The following is a 26,585-nucleotide window of genomic DNA, read 5'->3' on the forward strand; positions in this document are numbered from 1 at the left end:
TCCTGCAGCGCTTGTCCCGGTTGCCGTGGTGGACGGCTCTGTTGAGGGGAACGCAGTTGAGTTGGGCCCGGTGGACGAACCGCCAGTCGGCGAACCATAGCTTTTCTTAGCCAACTGTCTATGATGAAATACAGTAAAAAATCCTCTATTTATGAAACTAGCCCAGATACAGGATTGTTCTTTCAGGGACTGGGATCGAAAAGAAAGTGATCTCTGGATTGAAGCCTCAGGCAAGCAGCAATTTGATCAAGGGATCTAGGATTTGGGAACAGAGCAAATCTAAATAGTAATAATAATAGTTATTAACTACAGATGATGGTTAATATTCCTCATGTCCTGTTATACTAGTCTGATTCCCTCTGTAGAACAGAGGTTCCCAAACTGAGGGGCATGCCCCCCTATGGGGACATGGAGGAATGTTTGGGGGGGGGGCACGGCTGGGGCCTGGGCCAGCCCCCATGGGGGTGGGGAGGGAGCACCACCCACCTCCATTCCTGGTTGCCAGGGCCCCGGCCACTGGCCTTGGTCCCCAGATGAGGCTCTACTCCTGCCCTCAGCTGTGGACCTAGCCTCGGCCTCCTTACCCCATCTGTGTCCCCCCCTTCCCGGAGTCACGGCCCTGCTCCTGGCCCGGAGGGGAAGGGGGGACAAGGTAAAAAGTTCAGGGACCACTGGTGTAGAAGTTAAGGCTTGTATTAAAGCTGTATGTATGTACAATTTAGTTTAAAAGACAAAACAAACACACACTTTCTTAAACAGGTTGGCACCCGTACTCCCTTAATAACCTGTGTTATCAGTGGTTTAACACAGCCCTAGCAAAAAGAGGCACCACACAGCAAGGGAGTATTCATTCAGTACTGCCAGGGAGCTGCTAACGGTGAAGGGACACTTCCATGAGGAAGCGGATAGATCTTTTCCCTTCCTCAGCACTGGAAGAGGATAGTAACAGATGTTTGCTTGTGTTTTTCAAAATATTAAACATGTACCAGCAGATTACACTGCCCAATCCTTCAGTACTTTGTTCGTTTTTTTAAAAACCACGCTCGCCTCCCAGGGAGCGAATAAGCTACATAATGAATCAGCATTTCTGATTCACATGTTTCAGAAGGATAGTGGAATTTTTTTGAAGCCCAAATTCTCCCTGTTCTGGGAGTCCTCCAACATTACCACCAGTCTACGTTCACCTCAGCAGAACTCTGTCTCAAATAATTGGCTATGCAAGTTACAATCTAGAGAGAAATAGGACCCAACATAGCATATGTCTCTAGCTTCCGGACTACGTGGGAGGCAGTGTGTCCATCTCTGGGACATATGTCTCTAGCTTCCGGACTATGTGGGAGGCAGTGTGTCCATCTCTGGACATATGTTTCTAGCTTCCAGACTACGTGGCAGGCAGTGTGTCCATCTCCGGTATGTGGCAAAGGTGATAAATACTGAGTAAGAAACATTCAAATGTTGCAAGGCTGAGATTTTCAAAGTGGCTTGCGTTTCTGGGGGCTGATTTTCAGAAAGGGCTGAAAACCCACCGAATGATGCTAGATCCCTCTGAGGTTTCTCAGGTTGGGCACCCAAAAAGCGACGCAGCCAAAAAATTGTTGGTCACTCCTGAAAATCTTTGCCAAATAAATAAGATTTACACTGTTTATTTTTCACTCAGCATTTTAAGATCTTTACACAGGAAGAGGCGATCTCTTTGGGCAGTGGGGGAAGGACGGGAGAGGAGAAAGGCTGCTTTTGCTGGCCAGTATATTGCACAGCCTGTTTTTATCCACCACTAATACACTGACAAACCCAACCAACCAGCAATGCTATGGCTGACTTAATCTTCTGCAATCCAGGAAGTTTAACTAATGCTCTTGGTATTGGAATTACTTTGGTCTTTATGCTCTATCTTGCCTTTGGAAGATGCTTATAAACTTACACCCTACAGTTCTTCAACCTTTCCATCTAAGACAGCAAATTTCTAAGTCAGGCATTTAAAGAAATTTTCAGCTGAACTTTTCAAAGCATGTATTGAATGGTTTCTAGATAAAATTGTTACAATTTTTTACTTAATGCGAATACAGATCTGGCATTCAGGGGTCTCAATTGAGAGGTGCATACAGGACCGAGAGGAGACCCCAAGGTTCTCAGCTAATAGACCCCTTGCAATCTAAGGCGGTACCTCTCCCATGTATTCATTCTTTGTCTCTATCGCGCACACACACACACACCCGAGAAGACTACAGAGGTCCGGAGCAAAAATGGCTTGTTACTGAGCATGACAAGATAATCTGGTACAGCTCACACCACCCGAGCGATGTTTCTCTGCCGGACATATTTGGCGTGGCTATTCACATCTTGTATGAAGTGTCACACATGCCAATATTAGCCAAAGTACAACATACATGTTATTCTTGTTCTTTCAGACACACAAAACTTCTTGGCATCTCCCGATTGAAACGTCATGCCAGTTTAACACACTAACCCCTTGGTGCACGGCTGTTTTGAGCACGTTATGTCTGTCTTGTTTAGTTTTCAGATCACTAAACACAGATCAACAGCGGTAGAGTGTATGACTGACAGTCCCCTCTTATTCCACAGCACATGTATTGGGGCTCCAAAGAAAAAGGTGGAAACATCAGAAAACGTTTGGTGACATTACAGAATACAAAGGTCTGCTATCAAATGAGGAATCAGTGGGCTGCTGACCCCAGGGAATGTCGGAGAATTAGCAACAACAACGCTAACAGGAATTCTGCTGAACCCTAAACCAAATCTTAGGGTCACGTTCTGCTCTCATTTAGGCTGCTGTAAACGGGAAATAATTCCAATGAATTCAGTGGCAGAGCTCTGGTTTTACAGCAGTGTAAGTGAGAGCAGATGATGACCCTTCGCAAGGTTGTACCTAAAGGAGAAAAACAGCAAACTACTAGAAAGAGAGAAGTAGGACTGTGCACACCGAGTTCAGCATTTGTACCACTGAAAATGTATAGTCTGGCAACACAACACAACACACACCCACGTGCCCCCCTTCCAACATGTATAGTAGACAGTAAAATTAGAAACACATCTAAACAAGAGGCCAAGAAACTCTCTTTCCGTAGAAGGGAGAGCACGGTCTTCTCCATACCTATATTTCATTCCGGGCTGTTTCATGCTGGAGTCACTTGAGGATGGGGCATTTTGCACAGATAGCTGCCCCAGACTCCGGGCAACCATGGCGACTGCTCGGAATTTGCTCCGCGTGCCAAGGCTGGGACTGCTGGCATTTTGTCTGTTCAGTCGATCGTCTGCACTCCGGCTCTTTATGCTGTGCTCTGAGCATACAAAAGAAACCTGCATAGTGTCCTCGCTTTCTTTGGGTTGCAGAAATCCCCTCCCCCCCCTTTAGCTCTCAGAAGAGTTCTGTTCCACAGCACGCTGCCTTCTCTCCCCGCGAGGGCTGGAGGAGGAAACGGGTTGGAAGTGTTTTCCCCAGGAATACAGAATTTTCAGAACCCCCCCAAAAACAAAACAAAACAAAAAAGCACCACACGACAAAGATGCAGCTCTTGTAATTTCAACCTTCGGCTATAGGAGAAAGTCTGCCAGGGAAAATCACAACTAAATCAACTGGGAGGGTTAAGAAATAATCGAGTCAAATCCATTTACTTCCCAGCTTGCATCCTTCTGCCATTCAATGCTTTCCCTGTTCCCACCCTTGACGGTGCAGCTTGAGGTTTCTCTGAAGTCGCTTTTCAAAGTTGAATGGAGGCTGTTTGCCACTAAGTTAAACCCAGTGGCTTGCAAATAAATAAATATTTACGCTGTACTGCTGTTTATTTTTAATGTCAGACTTTCAACTCTGTGAGGTAAAAAATCTTCTGCAGGTTTCCACGCGCACAGGAGCCAGGCCATTCAGACCCAGCTGGTTATAGGCAAAGCAAACAGCCATCGGTCCTTCATTTAAGGTAAAAGGATAGCCAAGCCCCCAAATTCTTCTGCTTCTTGAGCCCTGCAGAGGAATTCCTGTCTCTCTCTCTCTCTCTCTGACCCCTACGATAGCTGCTTCCTTGCCAGATCCAGGGCTGGATTTCTGAAGCGAAGAGGGCAGCGTGACTTGCTGCCACCGATCCTGCTTGATTCCCAGGCTCGGCTAAGTCAATTAGGTAGCCAGTGAGCTGAGCAGGAAACATTCAGCAATTCATTAATAACAAAAGGGGGTAGGTTGCTACTTCTCCCATGGAAGAATAACTAGAGAGACAGCTGTTGGTGTAGTACATGTGCTGCACGCAGCTACTCTGTGGGTCGCTAACGGTCTCTCCAGGGGCGGGGTTCCCTTTCCCCTCATTTTCTGCTCCCTCTCATCTCTACCCCTCCACCTCCAAATATTGCAATGAATAGTGACAACAGCTAAATTAGGTAGTAAATTGGGTGAAGCAGAGACCTCCCTCCTGTATGTCTGTAAAGCAGTATTTAAATATTACTACTGGAGTGCTAGAATGAAGAGACCCAGCTTGTATTTGCTACACATTGAAAAAATAAACAAACAAACATCCTATTAAGCTTTAAAGCAGAAATGTAACAGTTTCAAATACAAGAGCCAACGATTTCATAGACTGGGACCTATGCAGTTTGCTGTGTTTTCATAAGAATGGGTTAGATTGGCTTTTTTCCTGGCGGTTGTTCTAAAATCTATTTTTATTCTTTGCCTTTGAAGGTAAAATTCACCATGACCATTTCAAGAGAGGTACTGGTGACTTTGCATCTACAGGCGAGTACAGAGGGATCTGCTAATAAAACAGACAAAGCCTCTCCCCCCAGTAGATGTGGCACGAGAAAAGGGAGGCCATTACAGGACACCAGGCTGCACATTCCAGCAACACGGGATGTGCTGGGAGCTCCCAAACTCCAACAGCCACAACAAAGGTTTCAGGTCAGGTTCCAAGGACGTCGACCATGGAAACGGATCCCGTCCCCTCGAGCTAATTCAAAAGGGGGGAAGACCATGGAAGCAGCAAGAGAAGAATTAATCAGCGTTGGCTTTGCCTTGAGCAGACGGGACGTTGCACACTGCCATGCCTGCAGCAGATCCTGCTGCTCTGAGGACCCACCTGATAGCCAGACAGGACAGCAGGGCTGTGCAATGGAACAGCTCTGGGAATAGTAAAGTAACAATTTAAACAAGGACTTTAGATTGGCTGGAGGGACAGAAATGACCTAGTATGGAGCTTGCTTTGACGCAGAGCTCTCTATTTTACCCCGGCATCCCATTGTCTATCGGACACCCAGGAAAGAGAGCTCTTCCCCGCAGCCCTTGCACTGAAAGGCTGCTGCTTCCAACTGTTCTGTCCCTGCATACATTGTGCCAAGGAGACTTTGTCGCGATGCTGCAATTCCCTGCTAAGGAGGGTTGGCAGGTGGAGCGTTTGTGGGACCAGGTGACTGGAATCCCCTCTCCCTGGTTTGCTTGGGCCACTTCAATTAACACCCATGGAATTAATCACGTAATGAAATCAGGTATTCTCTTAGTTCAGTTCCAGATTAAAAATCCTTTTATCTGAACCCAGCAGCGTGTGGAATGACGATCCGCGGCTTCTCGCAGGGGAGCCCTGGGGGGATCTCCCCACCACAGGAGAGAGAACCGCATCCCGGGCTCGCCCCTCCTCAGGCGGAAAAAGGCACTTTAGTTGCGAGGGAAGATGCTTTCTCCTTGCAGGGTTCAACGTGCTGCCTCCACAGCGCTCCCAAGCATCTGTTTGCCTGCAGAGCTCAGCACCCGAACACCGACCCCTTGCACGGCGCTGTCAGAGCGCTGGCCCAGCAGCCTACACATGCTGTGTCTTCCTAGGGACCTTTGAACTCGATGAAAAATTCACACACACACACACACACACACACTCTTTGTGTTTCTATGATTTATCTTTAGAAACAGGCTAACACCTGCAAAACTAAGTATCTTTAGAGTCTCAATCTAGAAAGGGTGCAGGGGCCGGATTTGGATACTGGCTCCATGGAGGCCCGAGCTGTGATCAGAAATGGGGCTTATGTACTCTCTCTCTTTGACAGCTGTGGGGTAATCGCAAGATGGCTTTTACGGAATTTTCTTAAAATCGGATCAAAGTCTAAAATAAAATCTCCCAGCAAGAATGTTACATTGCTCACCCTTTTAAAACATTTCTACAGCCGGAGTAAAACCCTAGAGAAATGCTAAGAGCACTCCAGTGTGGGGAAATTTCTTTCCCTGTAATGTACTCTTGGTTTTTAATTTAATTCAATACACCACTCAGTGTTATTGCTTGTGTGACCCCTGCCTCTCCAAACAGGGGGCAAATTAACCAACGGGAGACAAAATTTCAACCACTCAGAGCTACACAATCTCATCTCATTTTTAAACTATTTTGTGATTTCAAACATAAAATGTGAGCCCTCTATTAAACACTCTCAAGTCTTCCGAATGCAATACTGGACCTTCCGATGCAGAACTTCTGCCTGCAGCAGCCTCTCCTGTGCTGTCCTTTTTAGCCGACATATTTGGAAGCTTCTCTTTCCGTAGGAACAGGAGAATGCTTCAGTGACCAGGAAATAATTGTTTAATCAGTTACATGGTCCAGAAAAATAACACTGAAGTAACAAACTGGATTATCAATATATTGATGTGAATTGATTTCTAAAGCACTTTTACACAAAGAAAATTGTCTTGGTGTGTGGGTGTCTGACAGGAATAAAAGTTACATAAATTTGAACTCAGATTAAAAGCCCCCCAAAACCTTGTAATCCAGTGGTGTTTTCTTCTGCCTTAAAGATCCTTAATCCATACAGTTGAGCCAGTGTAATCCTACTTTGCTCCCTCCAGACCTTGATTGCAGTTTCCAATTCTGTTGCAACCAGTTCAGAAATTCCTGATGACAAAGGGTGAATTCTTGCCCCTACTGAAGTTAATGATAGTTTTGCCACTGACTTCACCCGAAGTCTTCACAGTACTGGAGGTCCCTCTGGTGTGCACAAATTAAACAAACACAACCCCCCTGCGATGCAAACCCAACAGCAAACACATTTACCAAAAAAAAATCCTCCTAAACAAAACCAACCAGCCCAGCCAGGCCTCCCCCTGCCCTAACAAAAAAACAAACATTGTCCAAAAACTCCTGGGAATCAGAACCTCCAGCAAAAAGCTCCCAGTGGGATCAGCTCCTACTGGGACTCAAAACTGGTGGTAAAGTTCCAGTTGAATATTCAAAATTATTTACTTTAATTTTTGCTCAGGCTATTTTTAGTTCTGTACAGCCAGGCACAGACTATGCTACCACTTTAACAGTTGACTATTACAGTGACTGCATCCTGACTGGGACCGGCTCCTCACCAATAGAAAGGTATTATCTCACTCACCTTGTCTCTCTAATATCCTGGGGCCCACACGGCTACAACACAGAATGCATCTTGAACGGCAAGTCTCCCAGGCTGTTCCAGCCCTGCTAGCCGAGACAGCAGCGTAAAAGGCTAGTGCAATGCTACAGTTCTCATTGCAATGATCCCTTGCAGTGAGGTTCTTCCTAAGAGGTAACTGATCTGGATGCACAGGGTCTGATATTGCATCACCCAGCTCCCTGGGCAATCCTTTACACCAGTGCAGAGAGCACAAAACGCAGCCATCCTGGTCGGGCAGCACTTCACACCCCATTTGCACTGGTGTGACTGGCCGTGTGAGGGGCATGGTGATGGAGAATCAGGCCTGTTGCTTTTATTGTGTGATAGTTTAAATAAACTTGAGTCCCAAAGTATTTACAAATAAAATAAAATAAAAAAAAGCTAAAATTCCTGCCAAGATTGCTAGTTATTTTATTAAGTACTACTTATACAATGGCCCCATTAGAATAGGTCTTATACAAACACACAAGTAGACACAGCCTGTACCAAAGGGTTTGCAGCCTAAGATGATGAACGACACTGAGGGGACAGAAGAGGGAAATATCCAAATATAAACTTCTAGCGTACCCACTCTTCCCTTCTTTCCGGCCCCAGGCCCGCTAGCCCATCATTTGTTGTAGGCATCATGGCAGAAAGCAGCCCTGAGGAGGGATGGGAAAAGTGTGTCCTTGCAGATTAGTTCTAACATCCTGGCAGACTAGGTCACTGACACACGGGCACCCATCCGACAAGGAGCAGTTCCTGCACCCCAGACAGACACACTGAATCAGAACTAATCTGCATATGACCTTTTAGTGCCTCTAGAGGAGAAGCAGGAAAACCCCCCGATCCCAGATTAAAAGTTCCTTGCAGGAGGCGTAGGCCAAAGCCCCCGACTAAAACAAAAGCCAGCAAATTGCAGTTTCCCACCAATGGATTCAGTGGGTCACATTCTTCTCCAGGCTGTAGCAACATCAATCCAGAGCAACGCTGCTGAAGTCGGTGGAGTGACGCTGTCGTGAAGCCCCAGGAGCTCCGAGAATCCAGCTCAGTGTGTGGGATGCACACAGAAGCGACATGTTCAGCTCTAAACCCTTCATCCACGTTGGTTATTAAAAAACAATTCACTGTACTACAGCAGCAATTGCCAGAGGTCACTCCAGCCATCATCCTGCACCGGTGGCTCCTGGACCCTGGAATTTGAATGGCAGTTTATTGCTGATGCTGCCACTGTCTCCCCCAACCCCCCAATCTGGCATCTTTCAGAAATTGCTCCATTTTGTTAGGCCCTGGGACCCAGCCTCACAGAAAGCAGTGTGTGTCACGCACAACCATACCACAGAAACAGGTAAAATTACTACCCCTTGGCTGGGGCAGCAAATGTGCTGTAGGTGTTAATAGCACATCCTCTAGATATTAACATGCCAAACCTAGAACGCCTCTGAATATTTATTACATGCTAGGAAAAGGATAAGTCTACTTAACCCAGAGTTTCCAACTGCAGATACAAGAATTTAATGAACGTTTATAGGGCACCATGAGTGCACAAAGCACTTTGAGAAACTTGGACTATGTCCAAGTCCCATAGTTCGGTGGTTCTCAACCAGGGGTACTTGTACCCCTGGGGGTACGCAGAGGTCTTCCAGGGGGTACATCACCTCATCTAGAGATTTGCTTAGGTTTACAACAGGCTACATAAAATGCACTAGTAAAGTCAGTACAAACTAAAATGTCATACAGACAAAGACTTGTTTATACTGCTCTATATACTATAAACTGAAATGTATGTACAATATTTATATTCCAATTGATTTATTTTATAGTGACATGGTAAAAATGAAAATGTAAGCAATTTTTCAGTGCTGTGACACCTTCGTATTCTTGTCTGATTTTGTAAGCAAGTACTTTTTAAGTGAGGTGAAATTTGGGGGTACGCAAGACAAATCAGACTCCTGAAAGGGATATAGTGGTCTGAAAAGGTTGAGAGCCACTGATCTAGGGCCCTTGCATCTCTAATTTCTAGCAGCGACCTCAGTGTGACACTCAAAGTGTGTTTTTTGGTTCCCTAATGTTACTGGTTTATTTAAAATGAGTTTTAGGGTGATCATGAAAAATAATTTGTTGTACAATCACTTAAACGGTTTTTACTGGTTGACCTCCAGAATTATTTACTGTCATTAGAAATAAATCCTCTTAATTTATACAGAGATTTATTAGAGAAGGAAATACAATTTCAGCTGGTGACTTTTTCAGTCAATAAATTATTACTCAGAGGAAATGCACTGAAAACTGAACCATTTCTCTTTATGCAATTCTGATCCCCAAAACAAATCCTCCCCGCCCCAAAGGTCTCCGCTTCTAAGGCACAATGTTTAAACTCACCAATTGAAAAGCTACCTAAGTGGAGTGGCTTAGCACTTGCTATGATACAAGCGATACATTTCCATTCTAAACTTAAAGGGAAATTGTTCAGAAGTCGGCTAAGTTATTGTAAAGCAACTTCCAGAGGTTTCTTCCAGCTAGTGTTAATCACTCTTCATTGCAAAAAAGGCTCACACTTAAAGTAGGTCACCATGGCCCCTCCACCTCCAAACCCCTGCATCTGAACTTTTACAGTGCTTTACTGAACTAAGTATTTTATTCTAAATAGTTTTTGATAGTGTACGCGCAAGCTTCACTTCATCAATAAATAACAGTCATACTGATATTAATTAAATGGGCTATTTTTTCCTGTGCAAGTGTTACCTCCCTTCATTCTTACAGAAGACAATGCAAGGGAGCCCTGTCTGCAAAGCTTTAGGTTCAACGACATGCCACAATCCTGCAGCCAGCTCTTTGCAGGCGGAGCCCAAAGAAACAGGAATCATGTGGGCACAGGGTGGTCCACATGGAGCAATTTGCTGTCTCAGGACTCAGGAGTTGGCATAACTGCAGAAGGGATTTTTTTTTTTAAATGTACAGTCTCTGTGCTTGTTTGTGGGGTTGGCTCGAATACCTATGAGAAAGAACACTGCAATATTTGGACGGATCATGTGTTAACAAGCAGGTGTGCGGAACAGCAGGCGCCCCAGCACAGCTTTGCTTCGGATACGAAAATGCAGCAACGCAACTTGTCACCAGGGATGCATCAGCCATTCAGTTCACACCTGGTCGTGACCATCTGCTCCCCATTCCCTGCCTTTGATGTGAGAGGTTGACAGACGAGAAGGTCCAAATTCTGCTCTCACTTTGGTCTCGTCTACACTGGGCTTTGGCCGCTCCTGTTGCTGTGCCAGTGCAATCCCCCTGTATGGACATGATTTACACCAGGGCAGCATACCCTGAAACTGGAGTGAGCTGAGCTGGTGTAAGTCACTTCTACAGCAGGGCTTTACGCCAGTGGTTACAATCCCAGTGCAGTCAAGGTCTTATGCCATGTAAGTGAGAAGTTGGTGTAGTTATCAGATAGAAACACCACAGACTCAGATTAGCAGGAATGGTGACAAAAACAGAGGAATAATAAAGATAACCTCCTTCCCAACCCACTTAAAATGAGCGTCTAAAGACTCCCCCTTCCAGGCAAGAGTTCAGCAGTAACCGTCCCGCACTCTGGCGTGTCTAAAATGCCTGTTTCTATTTTCAGTATCATGACCATTTCAGACACCGAGTGAAATAATTGTTCCATCTCTGATCAGAGTGAGAACATTTCAATAGCATCACTTCATGCTAGCAGCCCATAACCCAAGCCTTCTAAAACAGCTTTCAGTCAATCAAAAATATAATACAGTCGTTAAAAAAACAAAAATGGTTTGAAATATTTATGCTCTCACTACCCCAGGTTCTGGAGGAACATGAAAAATTAATGGAGTGTTGGCTGCCTTTGTACTTGGAGTTGGTTTTCCGGCTCCACATGATACTTTCTCCGTTTTATTTCTCTAACATGGGCTGATGTTTATTATTCCAAGCTGACTGCAAAGCAGCAGAGACAAGTCAAGAAGCCTAAAGCACAGGGCAGTAATCTCTCTGGGAACTCCCCCTGAGTGCCACATACGTGCGAGGTCGGAGCTGAGCAGCAAGGACTGGAGTTTAGATTCCCAGGGAGTGTTGGGAGTTCTGTTGTCAGGTTGAAGGAAGAGAAGGAAAAGATGCTTGGATGGGGGGCGCTGGATGTCTGGAGACCTGCAGTTCATGAAATAGGCTTTCTGAAGTGAGAGAAGGTCCAGCACTAGGCTGTGGATACCCAGAAAGTCCCTTGTGAATAGTTCTACATTTTAGCATCATGGTAGGGGCTGGGAGCCCCAGTTGTGGATCAAGACCCCCAACGTGCTAGGTGCTGTACAAACCCCTCTTCTATCTTTAGTTCTCTCGTCTGATAGGTCCCATTAAGCCTTTTATGGGAGAGATTTTTTTTAAACCTGCCACATTTCTTCAGTTGGTTTAAACACAAACAACAATTCTGCCTAGACTGGGGTACCAGGCATGGCCTATGGAAGGTGTGGAAAAGTCCCAGGCCAGAGCAGTGCAGCTCTCTTTAGGATGCCTCATTCTCATTCACCTTTAAGGAGCGGGAACTGCCTCAGTCCCAAAACCTGGCTGAGATGGACAGTACCTGGCACAGGAGGGACAGATCCTGAATTGGCCCTTTGGGAGTGAACGCAGTGCAAAGAAATAATCCTATCCCACTCAGGAACTGACGCATGCTGAGCCGGGACACTGGACTGACAATCCCAACGGCAGGGGAAGGGATCACTCAAACACAGGCAACTTGGTTCTGGTCCAAACCCTATTAAATCAAAGGAAAGCCTTCCACTCAGCGGTGGCTCCAGGCACCAGCACACCAAGCGCGTGCCTGGGGCAGCAAGCTGTGGGGGGCGGCCTGCCAGTCCCTGCGAGGGCGGCAGTCAGGCAGCCGTCGGCGGCTTGCCTGCGGGAGGTCCGCCGGTCCCGCGGCTTTGGCGGCAATTCGGCGGCGGGTACGTCGAAGCCGCGGGACCGGCGGACCTCCCGCAGGCAAGCCGCTGAAGGCTGCCTGACCACCGTGCTTGAGGCGGCGAAAAAGTTAGAGCCGCCCCTGCTTCCACTAGGCTTTGGACAAGACCCCCCAAAACTTCACAGAAAACAAAGTTGTTCAGTTTCTAAAACCCAAGTCCTAGGCTTCCAAAGGCTTTGCTTGTTCTCTAGGAAAGAGGGATAGGCTGCCTACCAGCAGGCGGGAGCCATAAATGATATATGTGACCAGGGTATCAGATGACTGTACCTAGGAGTTACAGCCTAATTAATTCAGGTGCTCCTGTCATGTCCTAGTAAACACCATGTTGCAGCTCTCAAAGGGATTCCACTGCATCTATACAAAAATGCCTCCCAAACCAAACTAAAACTCCAGACAAAACTAAACAAGTTATAATGACATTGGGATGGATGTGACCAGTCAAGAGAAATTGGGTTACATTAAATGAATGAAAAGCAGAATAGAAACACTCCACCCACAATGCCCCCCCCCCACCTCACAGAATAGGAACTTGTCTCCGGGTTCACCTGCAAGCTTCCTTTCCGTCAGTAGGAAGGTCCGCGGGCTCTTTCCAAAGGGGATTTGGCTTCGCTAGCTCTGGCAGTCAGCGGCAAAGTGGGAGTGACCAGCCCAGCAGCTTGTGCCCTTCCACAACCGCTGCTCGAGAACTAACGGTTTGCAGAGCACATGCTCTCCTCCGCCAAGAGGGGACCGATCACTTCCCACATTGTGCGCACGGCAGCAGGCCGCCCCTTGCTTCGGACGCTCCTACTATGGAAACCTGGGAAAAGGGTAGGGCCACGTGGATGGCTTCTTCATTGCTGCAGTACGGGATCAGACTCCTTGCTCTCTATGCTTCCCCAATTTGCTCCATTGGTCTCGTCTCGGGATCTGAGCTTTGGAGGCTTTCCTGCCTTTGGCCGCTGGGCAACGTAGGACAGAAAGCGCGTCACATCTTCAGAAGGTTTCTGTCAGCTCCACATGGATCTGGAGAGCTCTGTGCAGGTCCTAATGTGTGCCAGAGTGTTTCTGATGGATGGGATGGCTTTGGACAGGATGCAGATAACGTGACCTGGGGACAGTGTGACGGCCCGAATGCTGAATTAGTCGTGAGCACGACGTGTGCTTTGTAAAGGTGCAACACTATGGATCCATGGGCTGCACTCGACACTCCAGCACCCCCCTGGCTGCGGCAGGGACTACGAGGAAGGCTACTTTGAGCGGCTGAGCAAGGTTCCACTGTACACCTCAATCAAACGGTGCTTCGTGAGGGTGTCCCAGGCCATCGGAGGTCTCAGGGTTCTGCTCTGGGCACTCCAGGGAGAAGTGAGCAGTAACGCCACCTTGATGGATGGATGGATGGATGAAGTGAGATCTGTCTGTTACCAGTTGTTGCTGATACAATGGGCAGAGCTGCCACTTCCCCTTTTAGGGTCTGAGGTTTCATGATCGCAATCAGACTGGGTTGTAGGGATTCCTGGGTACATCTGGCCCTGGCCTGCGCAGGGATTACTGTGGTCCTAGCATGAGTACAGCATGGCAGCGATGAGCTTGTCCCAATACATAGCTGTCTCCTTTAACGCACCGGACAGCCAAGTTCAGCATTTCTGGTCATGGTACAGGACTGGCCCCTGAGAGAGAGAAAGCAACTTGCCCAAAGGCCTTGATGCTCAGGTCAGAAACTAGCTTCCTCCCAGGCAGTGAAGGATCACCAGGATCACTGCTAGGCCACTGGCCTCATTCATCCTTTATGTCAAGTGATTTCCAGATATGGCTTTGCAAAATCTGGCTCTTCTCCAGTGGTTGTACACAGATACCCTTTCCTGGCGTTCAGTCCAATTGTTGTAGGGGTTTGGCCGGCTCTCTGTGGGTGTTACTATATCGGTATCCAGCCATACTGAGGCCAAGTCTACACTAGGAGTGCTCTACCAGGACCGGAACACTAGTACGCTATCCTAGTGTGGCCAGCTGTGCCGTCAAAGCCGAGCTCTGTACCAGTGTAGTAACACTACCCTGCCACGTGTGAAACAAGCTCTACTGGTCATGAGCACATGGTATAGCTGCCTCTCCAGCTCTGTTGGCTGGGGATCACGTCTCTTCCTGCCCCTGACCGAGAGAGCCATGCCTGCACGCGTCTGTAGTGTAGGCCTGGCCGGAGACGAGGCTGCAAACACCTCTGGATGTTAGCAGCTGAGCCATTCTTCTACAGCTTCTCATAGCCATGGAGAGGCATTGGGATCTAATAGGTTAAAATTCTATCTTTAATTTTCACACAATGCCTGTAGTGATCTGGCACAGCTTTACAAAGCAGAGTGTTGCCGGCATCAGCTGGTATGTCATTTAAACAGATTTGTTGGGAATACATTACAAGGAAACATTTGCCGGAGCACAGCTGGTGGGTACAAGGTGAGCTCTGGATCTCACAAGACTGAAGATTTTTTTGCACAGTGATCATTTGATTCATGGACATGGTGGTCTCAGTTGCTAGAGGTCATACCGCCCTGTCACTTGCATCACTGTCTAGTTGTGAGATCTGGGTTAAAACAAAGTTGCTGAAATCTGCTGTGTATCATGCTGTTATTCCAACATGTTTATCGCTTAATTATTTCAAAGCAAATTGCAGAGGATTTATGACAAAGTACGTTCCAACCCAGAAAGCTCCATTTCCTGACAGAGAGTAGGTAGATACGGTGCCATTCCTTCTTGGAGCGCTGGCTTCTCTTTCCTCCCCAGGCAGAGTTTGCCTGAATAGAAAAGGACAAATTCAACCTGCATGTAAAGCCGGGATAACTCCCCTCCCTCCAACATGTTCCACACCAGATCTGAATTTTTCTTATGACTATTTAGGACCAAACTTAACATGAGTTCTAATCTCAATCCTCGGAAAGAGTTTTGATAAGGAGGAATTGTGTCGATCTTGGATCTTTAATAACTACAGCAGTGTCATGACTTGTTTTCATTTCAAGATTCTATTAAACAACCTGTGAGAAGCTAAATGAAATTTATTTGATAAAAGCCAGTCTGGAATATGTAAACCATTAATGTGTCTGATGCTGAGGCAGGGATCTTGAGCTACGTTTACTTTTCAAAAAGCAAATCTTGCTCAGCTCTCAAACCACATAAATCAAACCGAGCTGTCCAGTTTTATTGGAGTTTCAGGCACACAAGAGAGCATGGGCTATAAAACTGCGATATTTTACATACGTGCACAACCGACTTATTCAACACTTTACATTACACTCAACTGCTCTGACTTCCCTGGTTACTGGCTGGATAAAATATTTTTGTGGCTTTTAATTTTTGAGATTTTGTTCAATAATTCATTTGTCCTAAAAGAGGAAGTTAAGATTCTAGACTCTTTGTACTTAGAAGCATACTAGTAATACTGTAGAAAAAATTAACAGTGAATGAGGAGGAGATGTTATAGAAACATTGGATTCTTTTATTTACGGAGGGGAGGATGGAAGGATGTAAAGGTGCCAATCTTCTCTAGCCATTTAAACATGCACCTGAAGAGACTTTCTCTCTAGGACGGCTCGAGAAGGGTTTCATCATCATTTCCCCACTCATCTAGGAGGAGAACCGATTCCGGGATACAGACACTTCAGATATACAGTGAAGCCAAGTTATTTAAAAAGAAAAAGAGCTAGACAGAAATATGATATGGTCTAACATCTAGAGCTGTCTCTGCTGCATTGCCCCTTTTGATGTTTATTGCATTAGGCTTTGACTCCACAAAGCAAAAAACGCGGTCACCTGATGTTACATGATGGCAGTAGCCTCTATAAAAATGCTCCATCACGGCCCACTAACAACATTTAGTTGTGTCCATATCTTTTCCCTAGAATTCACACTGTGAATCCTTCTAAGATCACTGCACAAATCAGCAGTATACCTCCTTTACCAGGACTGCACAAAGAAGGCTCAAGATGGAGCTCGGCCAGGGTGGGGAGTGAGCTCGGAGGGGAATACACCACGATTGTTGCCTGCTAGTAGAATAGTTCTAGTGGAATAGTGAGTTGTGACGACGGGTTCATCTACACAGCCCAGCTGACAGACCTGGCTTCAGAGTCTGAGTTCCAGCCCAACCGGCAACTTCAAAGCACTGTCTACACAGCTACATTTAGAGTGCTAGTGTGAGAACCACAACCCCGCTAGGCTGACTGGGTACCCTAAGGTCCATGCATAGGATACTTTGAACTTAGTATCTAACCCATATCCCCTTCGATTAGCAACACCCCGCACAAGCCCATTTCCAGGCCTCCCTTGGTGAACATCTGCCATCTGCTGGAATCGCCGGAGAAAGGATATGATTTGTCAATCGTAGCATGAGCATCACCACATGTCAAAATGAAGTAGGTTAAGTGAAACTGCAGAGAATGAACAGCCGGTAGATTCGTGGCATGGAAGGGCTGCAGAAAAGAAGAACCTCACTGTGATTCCTAATACAAGAAATCAAAGGTTAAGGACATAACCTGCTCCACCTAAAGGGGGCACACTGCACATGGCCTAAACTGAAAGATGCAGTGAGAAAAAGTTTAGAGTGGCTATTAGGAGGGCCGGCTCTCGGTTTTTTGCCACCCCAAGCAAAAAAAAAAAAAAAAAAAAAAAACAACCAACCAAAAAAAACCTCAGAGAGCGCAACTGCTGAAGCAAAATGCACATGCTTGCTTTGCTGGTGCCTAGAGTCGGTCCTGGCTATTAGGACAGGCTGCTTTCTCTTGGAGAGGCACCTGGGACAGTCTGCTATGTCATGGGAGACAGCAAGACCACTAGTGGATTTAGGACGGAGATAAATACTCTGACTCAGAACAGGGAGGTGGACATGCTTGCTGAATACCAGCCTGCCCCTGCCATGGGAAATGGATTGAGATGGAAATCTGTTTCTGTACATCTATGAATTCTACACTCTAAGTCTGGAAATTGACTAATGGGCTCTTCTCACATGATGAAGACCTAAGTCTATCCCAAAGGGCAGATACAGATGTAACAGCGTATAAGAGTCTATCCCATTCCAAGAAAACAACACACATCTTGGTCTTAAAAAATGGCTTAAATTAAAGTCATACCATGTGGGCCAAATGCTCTGTTGGTACATGCAGTGCGTTTGGCTTCTCATCTGGGTATAAACACCAGAGACACAAATTCATTAGCTGCCCCAGCCTGCACGATTGCTATTTTGGACAGACGTGTGAACAGAGTTTTCATGTATCAAGCTTAAAAAAATAAAAGATTTTCTACCACCAGTGAAGTACACATACACACACACACACACACACACACACACACACACACACACACACGTTTTAATGGCTTATTTGCTCCCCTGGCTTTGCCAGTCCCTTCTTTATCCAAACAAAGATTTCTCAGAACATGTCAGAACAAGGCTCCGATGCTTATTTAGGTTTCGTTAAAACAACAGCAGCTGCTTCAGTTAACTCCTCATTGGAATTTCTTTGCCACAGAGGGCTAAAGAAAACATTGGTTTTATACGAGGTATCCTAGAAACTACTTCCATAGCCTGTGTGCAGATTTGACATGCTGCTGTATGGACCCATTTACATCCCAACTGAAGTGAAATATGCACCGACTATAGCTTTTCCCAGGTTTTCCAGGGCCACTAAAACCCACGTAGAAGATAGGAAGGAAGTTCATTTCTTACCTATATCTCATACCCGTCTTGTGAGCTGTGCAATCCTCCAGCGACAGCCCGTGCATTTTGAGAAACTCTTCCATGGTTTTGGCCTGTGCTGCCACTCGGACATCTCGCAGCCGCTGCAGCTCCACCACATCTGTATGGCGAACCGGGTGGAGACCCCAGTCCGAGTGGTACCGGCTGGCCACGCTTCTCAGGCTTTCGCTGTATGTCATGGACAGCATTCTGCTGCCTGATTTGGAAATCTGCAAATTTTTCCAGATATTAAATGCTGAACTGAATCTACACAGAAGACCTGTGTCCTTCTGGAGGCAGGTGTCTATCATTCCCTCTCGAGCGGCTAGTAGTGATCTTGTAGGACACAAACTCACAAAACCAAAACTCCTCCTCTCCAGCTCAGCCAGACAACCAGTAAAACACATCAGCATCTCTAGTAAACGCTCCTACACTCACACACAAATAGACACTACACTTGCACATGTTCACAGAAGTCAGGTTCTGCTTGCTGGAAGGAAGTTCGTCCTTAGAGCTAATCCACATACCTGAGCAAACTGAAGTCACTAGCAAGTCAAAAAGAAGCTTGAGGTCCTTTTAAACTGCAAAATAATTTAATTAATCAAAACAAAAGGTTTCCACATAAAAACCAAGCCACACAGAGAATGCAGCATGAAATAAAGCAGAGCAAGGTGGAATGTCCAGTTGCATGGCTTGAAGCGGCTGTTGGTCATACGGTGACAAACTGGCTGAATGCATATTAAGCATTAATACTAGATATGCGTTCATGACAGCATGCACTGAAGCTACGCCTCTTTAGGAAACCCTCATTGCGATGGATTCTGAAGGATTACAAGGGCAGCATTTAGAAATCATTGGGGTTTTATCTATGCAACAACTGGGATCTTTTTTTAAAACAACAGAATTAATTGCTCTTCTGGGGTGTGATCAGCCCCACTGAACTCAATGGGAGTCTTTCCTTTGACCTCAACAGAAGCAGGGTCAGGTGATGAATCCTTTCGGCTTGGGCACTAAGAGGCCTTTGCTCTGTGATGAATTAGGAAGAGTTACGTCAATTCCTTAGGGTACGTCTATACTTACCTCCGGGTTTGGCGGTAAGCAATCGATCTTCTGGGATCAATTTATCGCATCTTGTCTAGACGTGATAAATCGATCCTGGAAGTGCTCCCCGTCGACACCGGTACTCCTGCTCCGCGAGAGGAGTAAGCAGAGTTGACGGGGGAGCCTGCCTGCCGCGTGTGGACCCATGGTAAGTACCTTGTAATTCGAACTAAGGTACTTCGACTTCAGCTACATTATTCACGTAGCTGAAGTTGCATATCTTAGTTCGAACTGGGGGGTTAGTGTGGCCCAGCCCTTACTAAGTACTGTACATGAGACAGATCACTGCGTTCACACAGAGTAAGATCAAACCAAGACGCTTCATTTGAAGCCAAAAAGAGACCTGCAATCTGTAATTTAAGGGGTCTCAGCTTTATCTGCATTAAGCGCTTCCTCATGTATTGAAATCACCTAAACTGTCTCCTGGTTAAGAATGAAGATTTAAGATTTCCACTGACAGAACCTACAGAAAACCTGCAGGGCATTATTTGCAAAAATTTTCAGAAGAAAAGCCACACCAACAACACTTTGTAATTCAATGGTGCAGCTAAAAACTTTCCCCTAGAGCAGTTACTTTGAAAACTTAATTAGAATGAAAGATGTCATGATAGCTGTGGCAGACAGTAAAAGACTGCATTCTTCTGCACACTGTCCAGTGCATGCACATACATTGTAGAAGGTGTAATTAATAAATGTCTAGGAATAGTCTTTGGAAAAATCCCTATATGAATGTAAACATCCTGGAAAGCTCAGAGATCTAAGAAGTCTTTAGCAAGAGCGTTTTTAGCTTTGATGGATGATTCATCATTACCCGATTTGTCTTAAAGCTTTTGCAAACAAGTTATAGATTATCACATTTATTTCTCAGCAGGAAAAAAATGATTTCTTCAGCTGCTTAAACTTCAGCACATGTTAGGAGTTGGTACTGTGTCACTTTCACAAAAAACCTTGTAGCACGGACTTGTCAGATTGATGTTACAGATGTTTTCATACTAAATGCCTCTCTTCTGGTTGCAGAACAATTACATGGATATTATAGATAGTTATTCCAACGTATTCTGGCAGGGAAACTAGAAATGTATCAAACAGCAAAGTGATCCCTGCATCACGAGTTTGTGGCAATTTGTAGATCAAATCTGGCAGTTTGTGGTTCTTCAGATTTCTAATAGCTCCTCTGACTATATCACTGATCCTGGGTTTTTTTAGCTGGTTGCTGGTTTGGGAGCACTTGGACACATATGGTTTGCCACTCGGTATCTGGTTAAACACACGCTCCACAGAAAATGCCACAAAAGAAATTTGGGGGGGCATTGCATGGATTTGAGCGAGCAACATAAAAAAGAAGAAGTTTAATCTGGTGTCAATCGGCATAACTCCATGAGTGGAGTAAGCGGATTGACGCCGGATAAGGATCTGGTTGTCATAGTCAGGCCAAAATGCATGTCTGCACCGTCTGGAATGCAGAAAAAGGTAGCAATCTTATTAGGCAATCAAAGTTGCACTTCAAAGTGGACACATCACCCTCTCTCAGCTAGACCCCTGCCCCAAGAGGGGAACACAATGACAATGGCTTGCATACCCCCCTCTTGATTCAGCTCACTAATCCAGGACCCTGGGCTGGCTGCACTCTTCAGAGGAGAATGCAATGTCGATGCAGCGGACTGCTGCAATCTGGGCATCAAGCCAATATTTTTATCTGCAGCAGCCTACACGGCACAGGACCGTGTCATCGAATTTCAATTCAAGCTGCTGAAAATAACCTGCTGAGTGTGCGTCAGAGCTAGTCTCTGTAAGAGACAGCACACAAACCCCTCCACCACGCCAGGGTGCAGGGCGCTCTTAGGCAGACTGGGGACGGGAAGAGAGCTTATTATGTTTCCCCATGGCTTTTTGAAACACCCAAGGTATTCGGTGTTTCAGGTGCCTGAAGTTAAGCTCTATGGCTATAAGTAGGCACATGAATAAGTGCCTTGATTTTCAGAGAAGCTGGGAGCCTACGGCCCCCGCTGAAGTCAATGCTCAGGGCCTCTGGAAATGAGGCCATGTGTTCAGATCTAAGATGCTCCCCCTGTGAAAATGTTGGCCCTAGTATTTTATCAGTGCCTGGGGTCACAGTTAGTGCGCTGGACAGGATGGTGCCATTCGCACCTGACCAAAGAAAGCCGATAGCGGCGTAGGTAAGTTTGGAAGCATAGAACGGTTAACCACAACTGCAACAGACACTGATGCAATCTGCTTTTAGGTCCTTCCAGTTTTCACCCTGGCAGGATGAATTCCAGTTTCTCATTGTTTTTAATGAATGAAAACTGAAGCGATCTCGACCCAGATCAAGTTTTTATTTTGGGGTCAGAGGTCCCAATCAAGAGCTCCAGAATTTTGTAGTGAAGGTACTGGGGAAAACTCTGACTCTGTTTCAGGGGTCAGGGCCACTCTCACTTCTGGATCTAGTGCAAACCTGGAGTCTGTGGGCTGAACCAGAAAATGCAAAGTTAGGACACGTTCAGAACTCTAGCTGTGCTAGTCTCCAAAGAGGTGTTAGATGGGTAGCATGAACAGCATGAACAATTCTTCCAGCGAACAAACAGCCAGCACTTACTCTTCCCTGTGCGGCACCAGCACGTTGACACCATGGTTGTACATTAGATGCAGTGATATAGCTTAGCTCTCAGTGTCTCAGCAAAACACAAGACAGAAGGAGAACAACAATGACTATATAATTGCTTTTTCTGAGACAAACTCATAAGTATCAGATGCAAACTAAATTTTGCGGTATTTTCTCTCAAAGAGCACAGAAGATGTATTGCTTTTCCAACCAAATGTAACCTCAAAAGAATCAATAACCATTAGTGTGCAAGAAATTAATGTGAAAAACCCCAAGAATTCCTGTAACAAACATAATTTCAAGAAATCTTTTAAAAATCCTCAGCTTTAGAAAAATAATGTCGTAATCAAAATCCACACTTTCACGCAATGACTTGGGGAGCTAAATAGCGGGACTCACTTTTTAGAAAGAACTTCATAAAATCAATGAAGTTAGAAATGGAAAAAAGTACTCCATCCTCTTGCCAATACAGGATCACTTATTCTGACTATGTTTTGCAGTACTTTGGACATTTGCAACACTCATGTCTTCCAGTAAAAGTGTGGTTAGAATCTTCTGCATTTGACAGTCACATTTTCCACTCTTTTCACATCAGATATGAGGGTTTTCCCATTTCCTGCTTCACCGCAGCACCCAAGAAGTTCTACCAATCTTAGTGTCTAAGGATTTGATCCAGACAATGAGAATTTCACCCGAGTACGGAGGGAAGGGCTGGACTACATGAAAAATGAAGGACTGTATTTAAAGAGTAAAAGCAGAAATTAGTAAGCCTGCTAGCATATATACCTGTGTACCTAGCTTCACAAGAATTATTTGGATTGACATGCTACTACCTACAACAAAAGACAAAGGTCTCAAAACCGTATAGTTCTCCTTGATAGTAATAGAGGCAGCAAAAAATTATGTTGTTTTTAGAGCCCACTTCCTCCAGGGACAAAGAATGAAAGGTTAACACGGTTAAACAACAAAAACAACAAACAAAGCTGAACATAAACAAAGGGTGAACACCACAACTTTTTCAGGGCTAACCATTTTTAAATTGACAAAATGCCAGTAGCTCTTACCAGGCAAAAATGTGCCCTTGATCATTTTTTTCCAGCACCTTTTTGGAAACTTCAGTGCTCTATATTTTCAGTCATTAATTCTTCTGCTAGAACTCAAACTAGTGCTTTTTAGGAGCTAGAACTAAGGTTAGATCTGTGACAAGAAAGGGGCACACTGTACCCTATATGCAGGCAGCTTTCCCGGCTTCATTTCTTGTACTATTTGCTGATCGATAACTTAATAAAAATTAGAGGCAAACCTACAATACTGCACGTTAGTTTTTTAGGGTCCTATCCAGTTGCAATTAAAGTCATCGGACAGACTGAGATCAGTGGGAGCTGGACCTGACCTGGGTTGAGGAGCGCAGGGCTAGCTGAACAGAGGCACAGCTTGAACATGGCATAGCAACCTTTATGTATTTACACTTGTGGTTAGCATTACTTAGCCGCAAGTGTCGACAGCAGAGTAAAGACATTTTAATCACCAATACATGGCCATAGTCATTTATAAAAAATATTTAACATAATATGGACATGAACAAAATCTCAGTTTGGGATTATAAAAACCTGCAGAACGCTAAATAAAAAAATATAAAAATGCATGAGTGGCTGTTGAATTATCTCAGATTTCCAGTCTGTTTTTTATGCATCACAAAAAACAGAAGAACATGACACTAGAATTTCAGCAAACAAAAATTAATATTATGTTTTTTAATTGCTGTACATGTTCTAGAAAATACAAAGTTCCAAAATGCATCACTCATTTGAAAGGCGGAACGAGTGGAGGCTCTATCGAGAAAGCAATGGTCTAAAGTAAGCAAATTATAGCAGCTGGTTTCCAATTATAACAGTTTTATTCTTTAAAATATAAGCAAAGAACTTGCTTGAGTCAACAGTTTGGAGGTAACTGAACTGCCTTCTCTAAAATCTAAACAAACCATACAAACACGGAATTCACTTGTATAGTTGAACTGAGAATATTTCAAGATACCCAGCTCCGAAGAGATGCTAAAATCTATTGTAACATCACTGAAAATGGAAAAAACCCTAACATTTAAGAGCCAGCAGCACCAATTAGAAGGAATGAACAGCCAGTTTACAAATAGGACTAGTTTCAACCTGACACACAGTAGCTTTGGCATCTATTTCTCTTGTAAAAGATTTAGTTCTCATTTTCCTACAGACAGAAAGCAACTGAACGACAAAGAATTCCTGCCTCCACCAATGGAGCAGGCATCTTGCTTTAAAACAAAAAATACAAGATCCTAAAAATTATTTCCTAGACCACTTCCTATGTTAAGAAAGCACAGATTATATATATAAATATATTTCATAATACCAAAAGGACTCTGCCTGTTTGTTCCGATAGCTTCAGGAAAAACACAAACTCACCCTGTTTCTTGGAATCCTGCTCATTAAAAGAAAAGTTCTAGCTTATTAGGGTTTCCTCAGATAGCTATAAAAGAAAGTACTGCTGGGATTTTTTTTCATCATGGGAGTGTCAAAACTAAATGTCAAAAGCAATTGGTGAATAAGGCAGTCACTCCAGAGCCAAGTTTTTTAGCAGGAGCTCCATTAGTTCTATTAAGGTATTTTCCTCTTAGCAAACAGAAGCTAAATTATTCATGACCTTCTCCCTCTCTAAAAGCCTGTGGATGTGCAGCCGCTTTATGAATATTGGCATCATTTACTTTTTTATAAAGCAGATACTTGTCAGACGCTGTGGACAGGCACATCCCAATGATGGGTTCCACCTCTAGCAAGCCATAGTTATGATGATGAGCTATTGTGGTGGTAAGTGCTATAGAAACGCCTATAAATAAACTCGAAGTGCAGTTCCCCCTGTCATGCTGGAGTAACTCCCTTGCAGTTAGTGGAGTTACACTGGTATCAAACCAATGCAACAGGGAATCAGGATCTACAGCCGAATAGTGTGACACGGGCAGACCAGGTGTCAGCTCATGCCAAGGGCCCAGGCCTCTCTGAACACTTACAAATGCAGAGCTGGAAATCAGTCTTGCTTACCTGTGTGTTAGCACTATCCAAATAGATATTAAATGTGAAGTTGATAAGAATGTGTTTAGACTTTATGAAACACGGGTAGGATGCTGCGTATATTGATCTCATTTATAATCTCTACAGCCCATGGTATAAAATTATACTGTTTGCTACACATCTTGTGTACTGGAGGAGCACTTTACCTTAATCAATGCTTCTTTTCCTGTTTGGTGAGTTACACAATTTACAGAGGTTTACAATGCAATCAAAGGGCAGACTTTGTTGACTGCATTGCTAAGTCCATCCAGGAAGGAGAGACCTGCGCATGAACTCATGGCATCAGCTTGGATTCTGGGCTCGGGGGGCAGGAGGGGTGGGGAATAAAAATCGCTGACAAGGAGAAACTGGTCTCTTTGCTGTTTGGCCTCTCACAAGGGCTGGAGCTAAGAAACAAAAGCAGAGATCCCCGGGGTCAACCTGGGTTAGCCCTAAAAGACAGTCAGTTGACAGATTACAACGTCTCTGTCACCTTTTGGTACCACAGACTAACTTATTTGGGTAAATATGTTGCCTGTTTTATTAACCTGTAAATAACTCTCTCATTTCTTGTACTTAGTTAAAAAATCCTTTGTTACTTTACTCTGGGATTGGCTACAAGCATTGTCTTTGGCATGAGATCTCAGGTACAAATTGACTTGGGGTAAATGACTGGTCTCTTGGGACTGGGAGCAACCTGAATCTTTTGTGATTTTTGGTGTAAGTGACCATTTATAGAATCATAGGACTGAAGAGACCTCAAGGGTTCATCTAGTCCAGTCCCCGGTACTCAGGGACTTACCGCTAAGTCCAGCTTGCCTGGGTGGCAAGATAGACTGGAGTGCCCCAGCGGACTGTCTGTGATACCCAGGTAAGACTGGCACAGTGTTTCAGGAGTTCCTATTTGTTACTGGGTTGGTGAAATCTAATTATTTTTGATAATGCCAACCTCAGGGCAGACTCTCAGTCATGAAACCTTCAGACAGCATGACACACAGTTCAAAGTAAAAACTTTTCTCCAGTACGTAGTTTGAAAACAAATACGAAGAACAGTTATATTATACACAGATATTAAAAGCTCTTGCTATTTGTGAAAGCAGAGGTTCCACGGAGACCTTCATTATAACCCTCTAATATTCTCATAATGTCCAAAAAAGTTCTCTTAATTGGCAGAAGTTTTCCATGCTTGGTCTAAGCCCAGATGCGAATTTGTCAGGAAAACCAGAGCCAAATTTACGTACTCACTTTTAAATCACACCCAGGTAAAAGGAGAAAAACCAAAAAACCACTCTTCTTGCAGAAGAAAGAACAAGACTGTTTGGCTGTAAACCAAAAAAAATGACTAAAATCTACGAATTGAGACTCCCTAGGTTAGTAGTCCTCCGAGATTACTAGAGAAAGAGCAAACTGGTGGGAGAATCAGTTCTGCACAGGGCAGCATGAAATTTCTGCTAAGTTCAGAATTCCAACACTATTTAATGGGGCCGTGGAATCACAAATACACAACAGCCGTGAACTATGCAGGTGAGGTGTCTGCACTATTATTCTCACTGTGCAGTTGAATACTTTTTTTTTTTGACCAAGTGGTTGTAGAAGTGCACAGTGAACTCAGGAGAGAGATTTAGGGAGGAAGGGGGAATCAAACACAAAAATCTCAACGTTAGGGTCACCTTTTACACACTCAAAAGTCAGGAGGAAATGCAGAAGTTATGGGGCCCAATACTGAAGTTTAACTAAATTGTGCTCAGCCCAGCACTAGGGGATAGGATTTGAGGGGGC

General features: G+C 44.8%; 1 protein-coding gene across 10 annotated transcripts in view; it reads right to left on the bottom strand.

Annotated features, from left to right (window-relative positions):
* KCNAB2 (potassium voltage-gated channel subfamily A regulatory beta subunit 2) overlaps window positions 1–26,585 on the bottom strand; it is a 118,274-nt gene that overhangs the window by 39,330 nt on the left and 52,359 nt on the right. For 2 of the 10 annotated variants that reach the window (XM_042854046.2, XM_065574880.1), the window contains exon 1: window positions 18,018–18,250. The exons of 7 other annotated variants lie outside the window; for them this stretch is intronic. In XM_042854046.2, the coding sequence (XP_042709980.1) occupies window positions 18,018–18,235 (218 nt within the window). In that variant the 5' untranslated portion in view covers window positions 18,236–18,250. Of the gene's footprint in view, window positions 1–3,112; window positions 3,426–18,017; window positions 18,251–26,585 lie in introns of those variants that run through there. One more of the 10 variants, XM_005298428.4, reaches the window with a different exon arrangement.

The sequence above is a fragment of the Chrysemys picta genome, chromosome 21 (assembly GCF_011386835.1).
Source record: "Chrysemys picta bellii isolate R12L10 chromosome 21, ASM1138683v2, whole genome shotgun sequence".
Lineage (NCBI taxonomy): Eukaryota > Metazoa > Chordata > Testudines > Emydidae > Chrysemys > Chrysemys picta.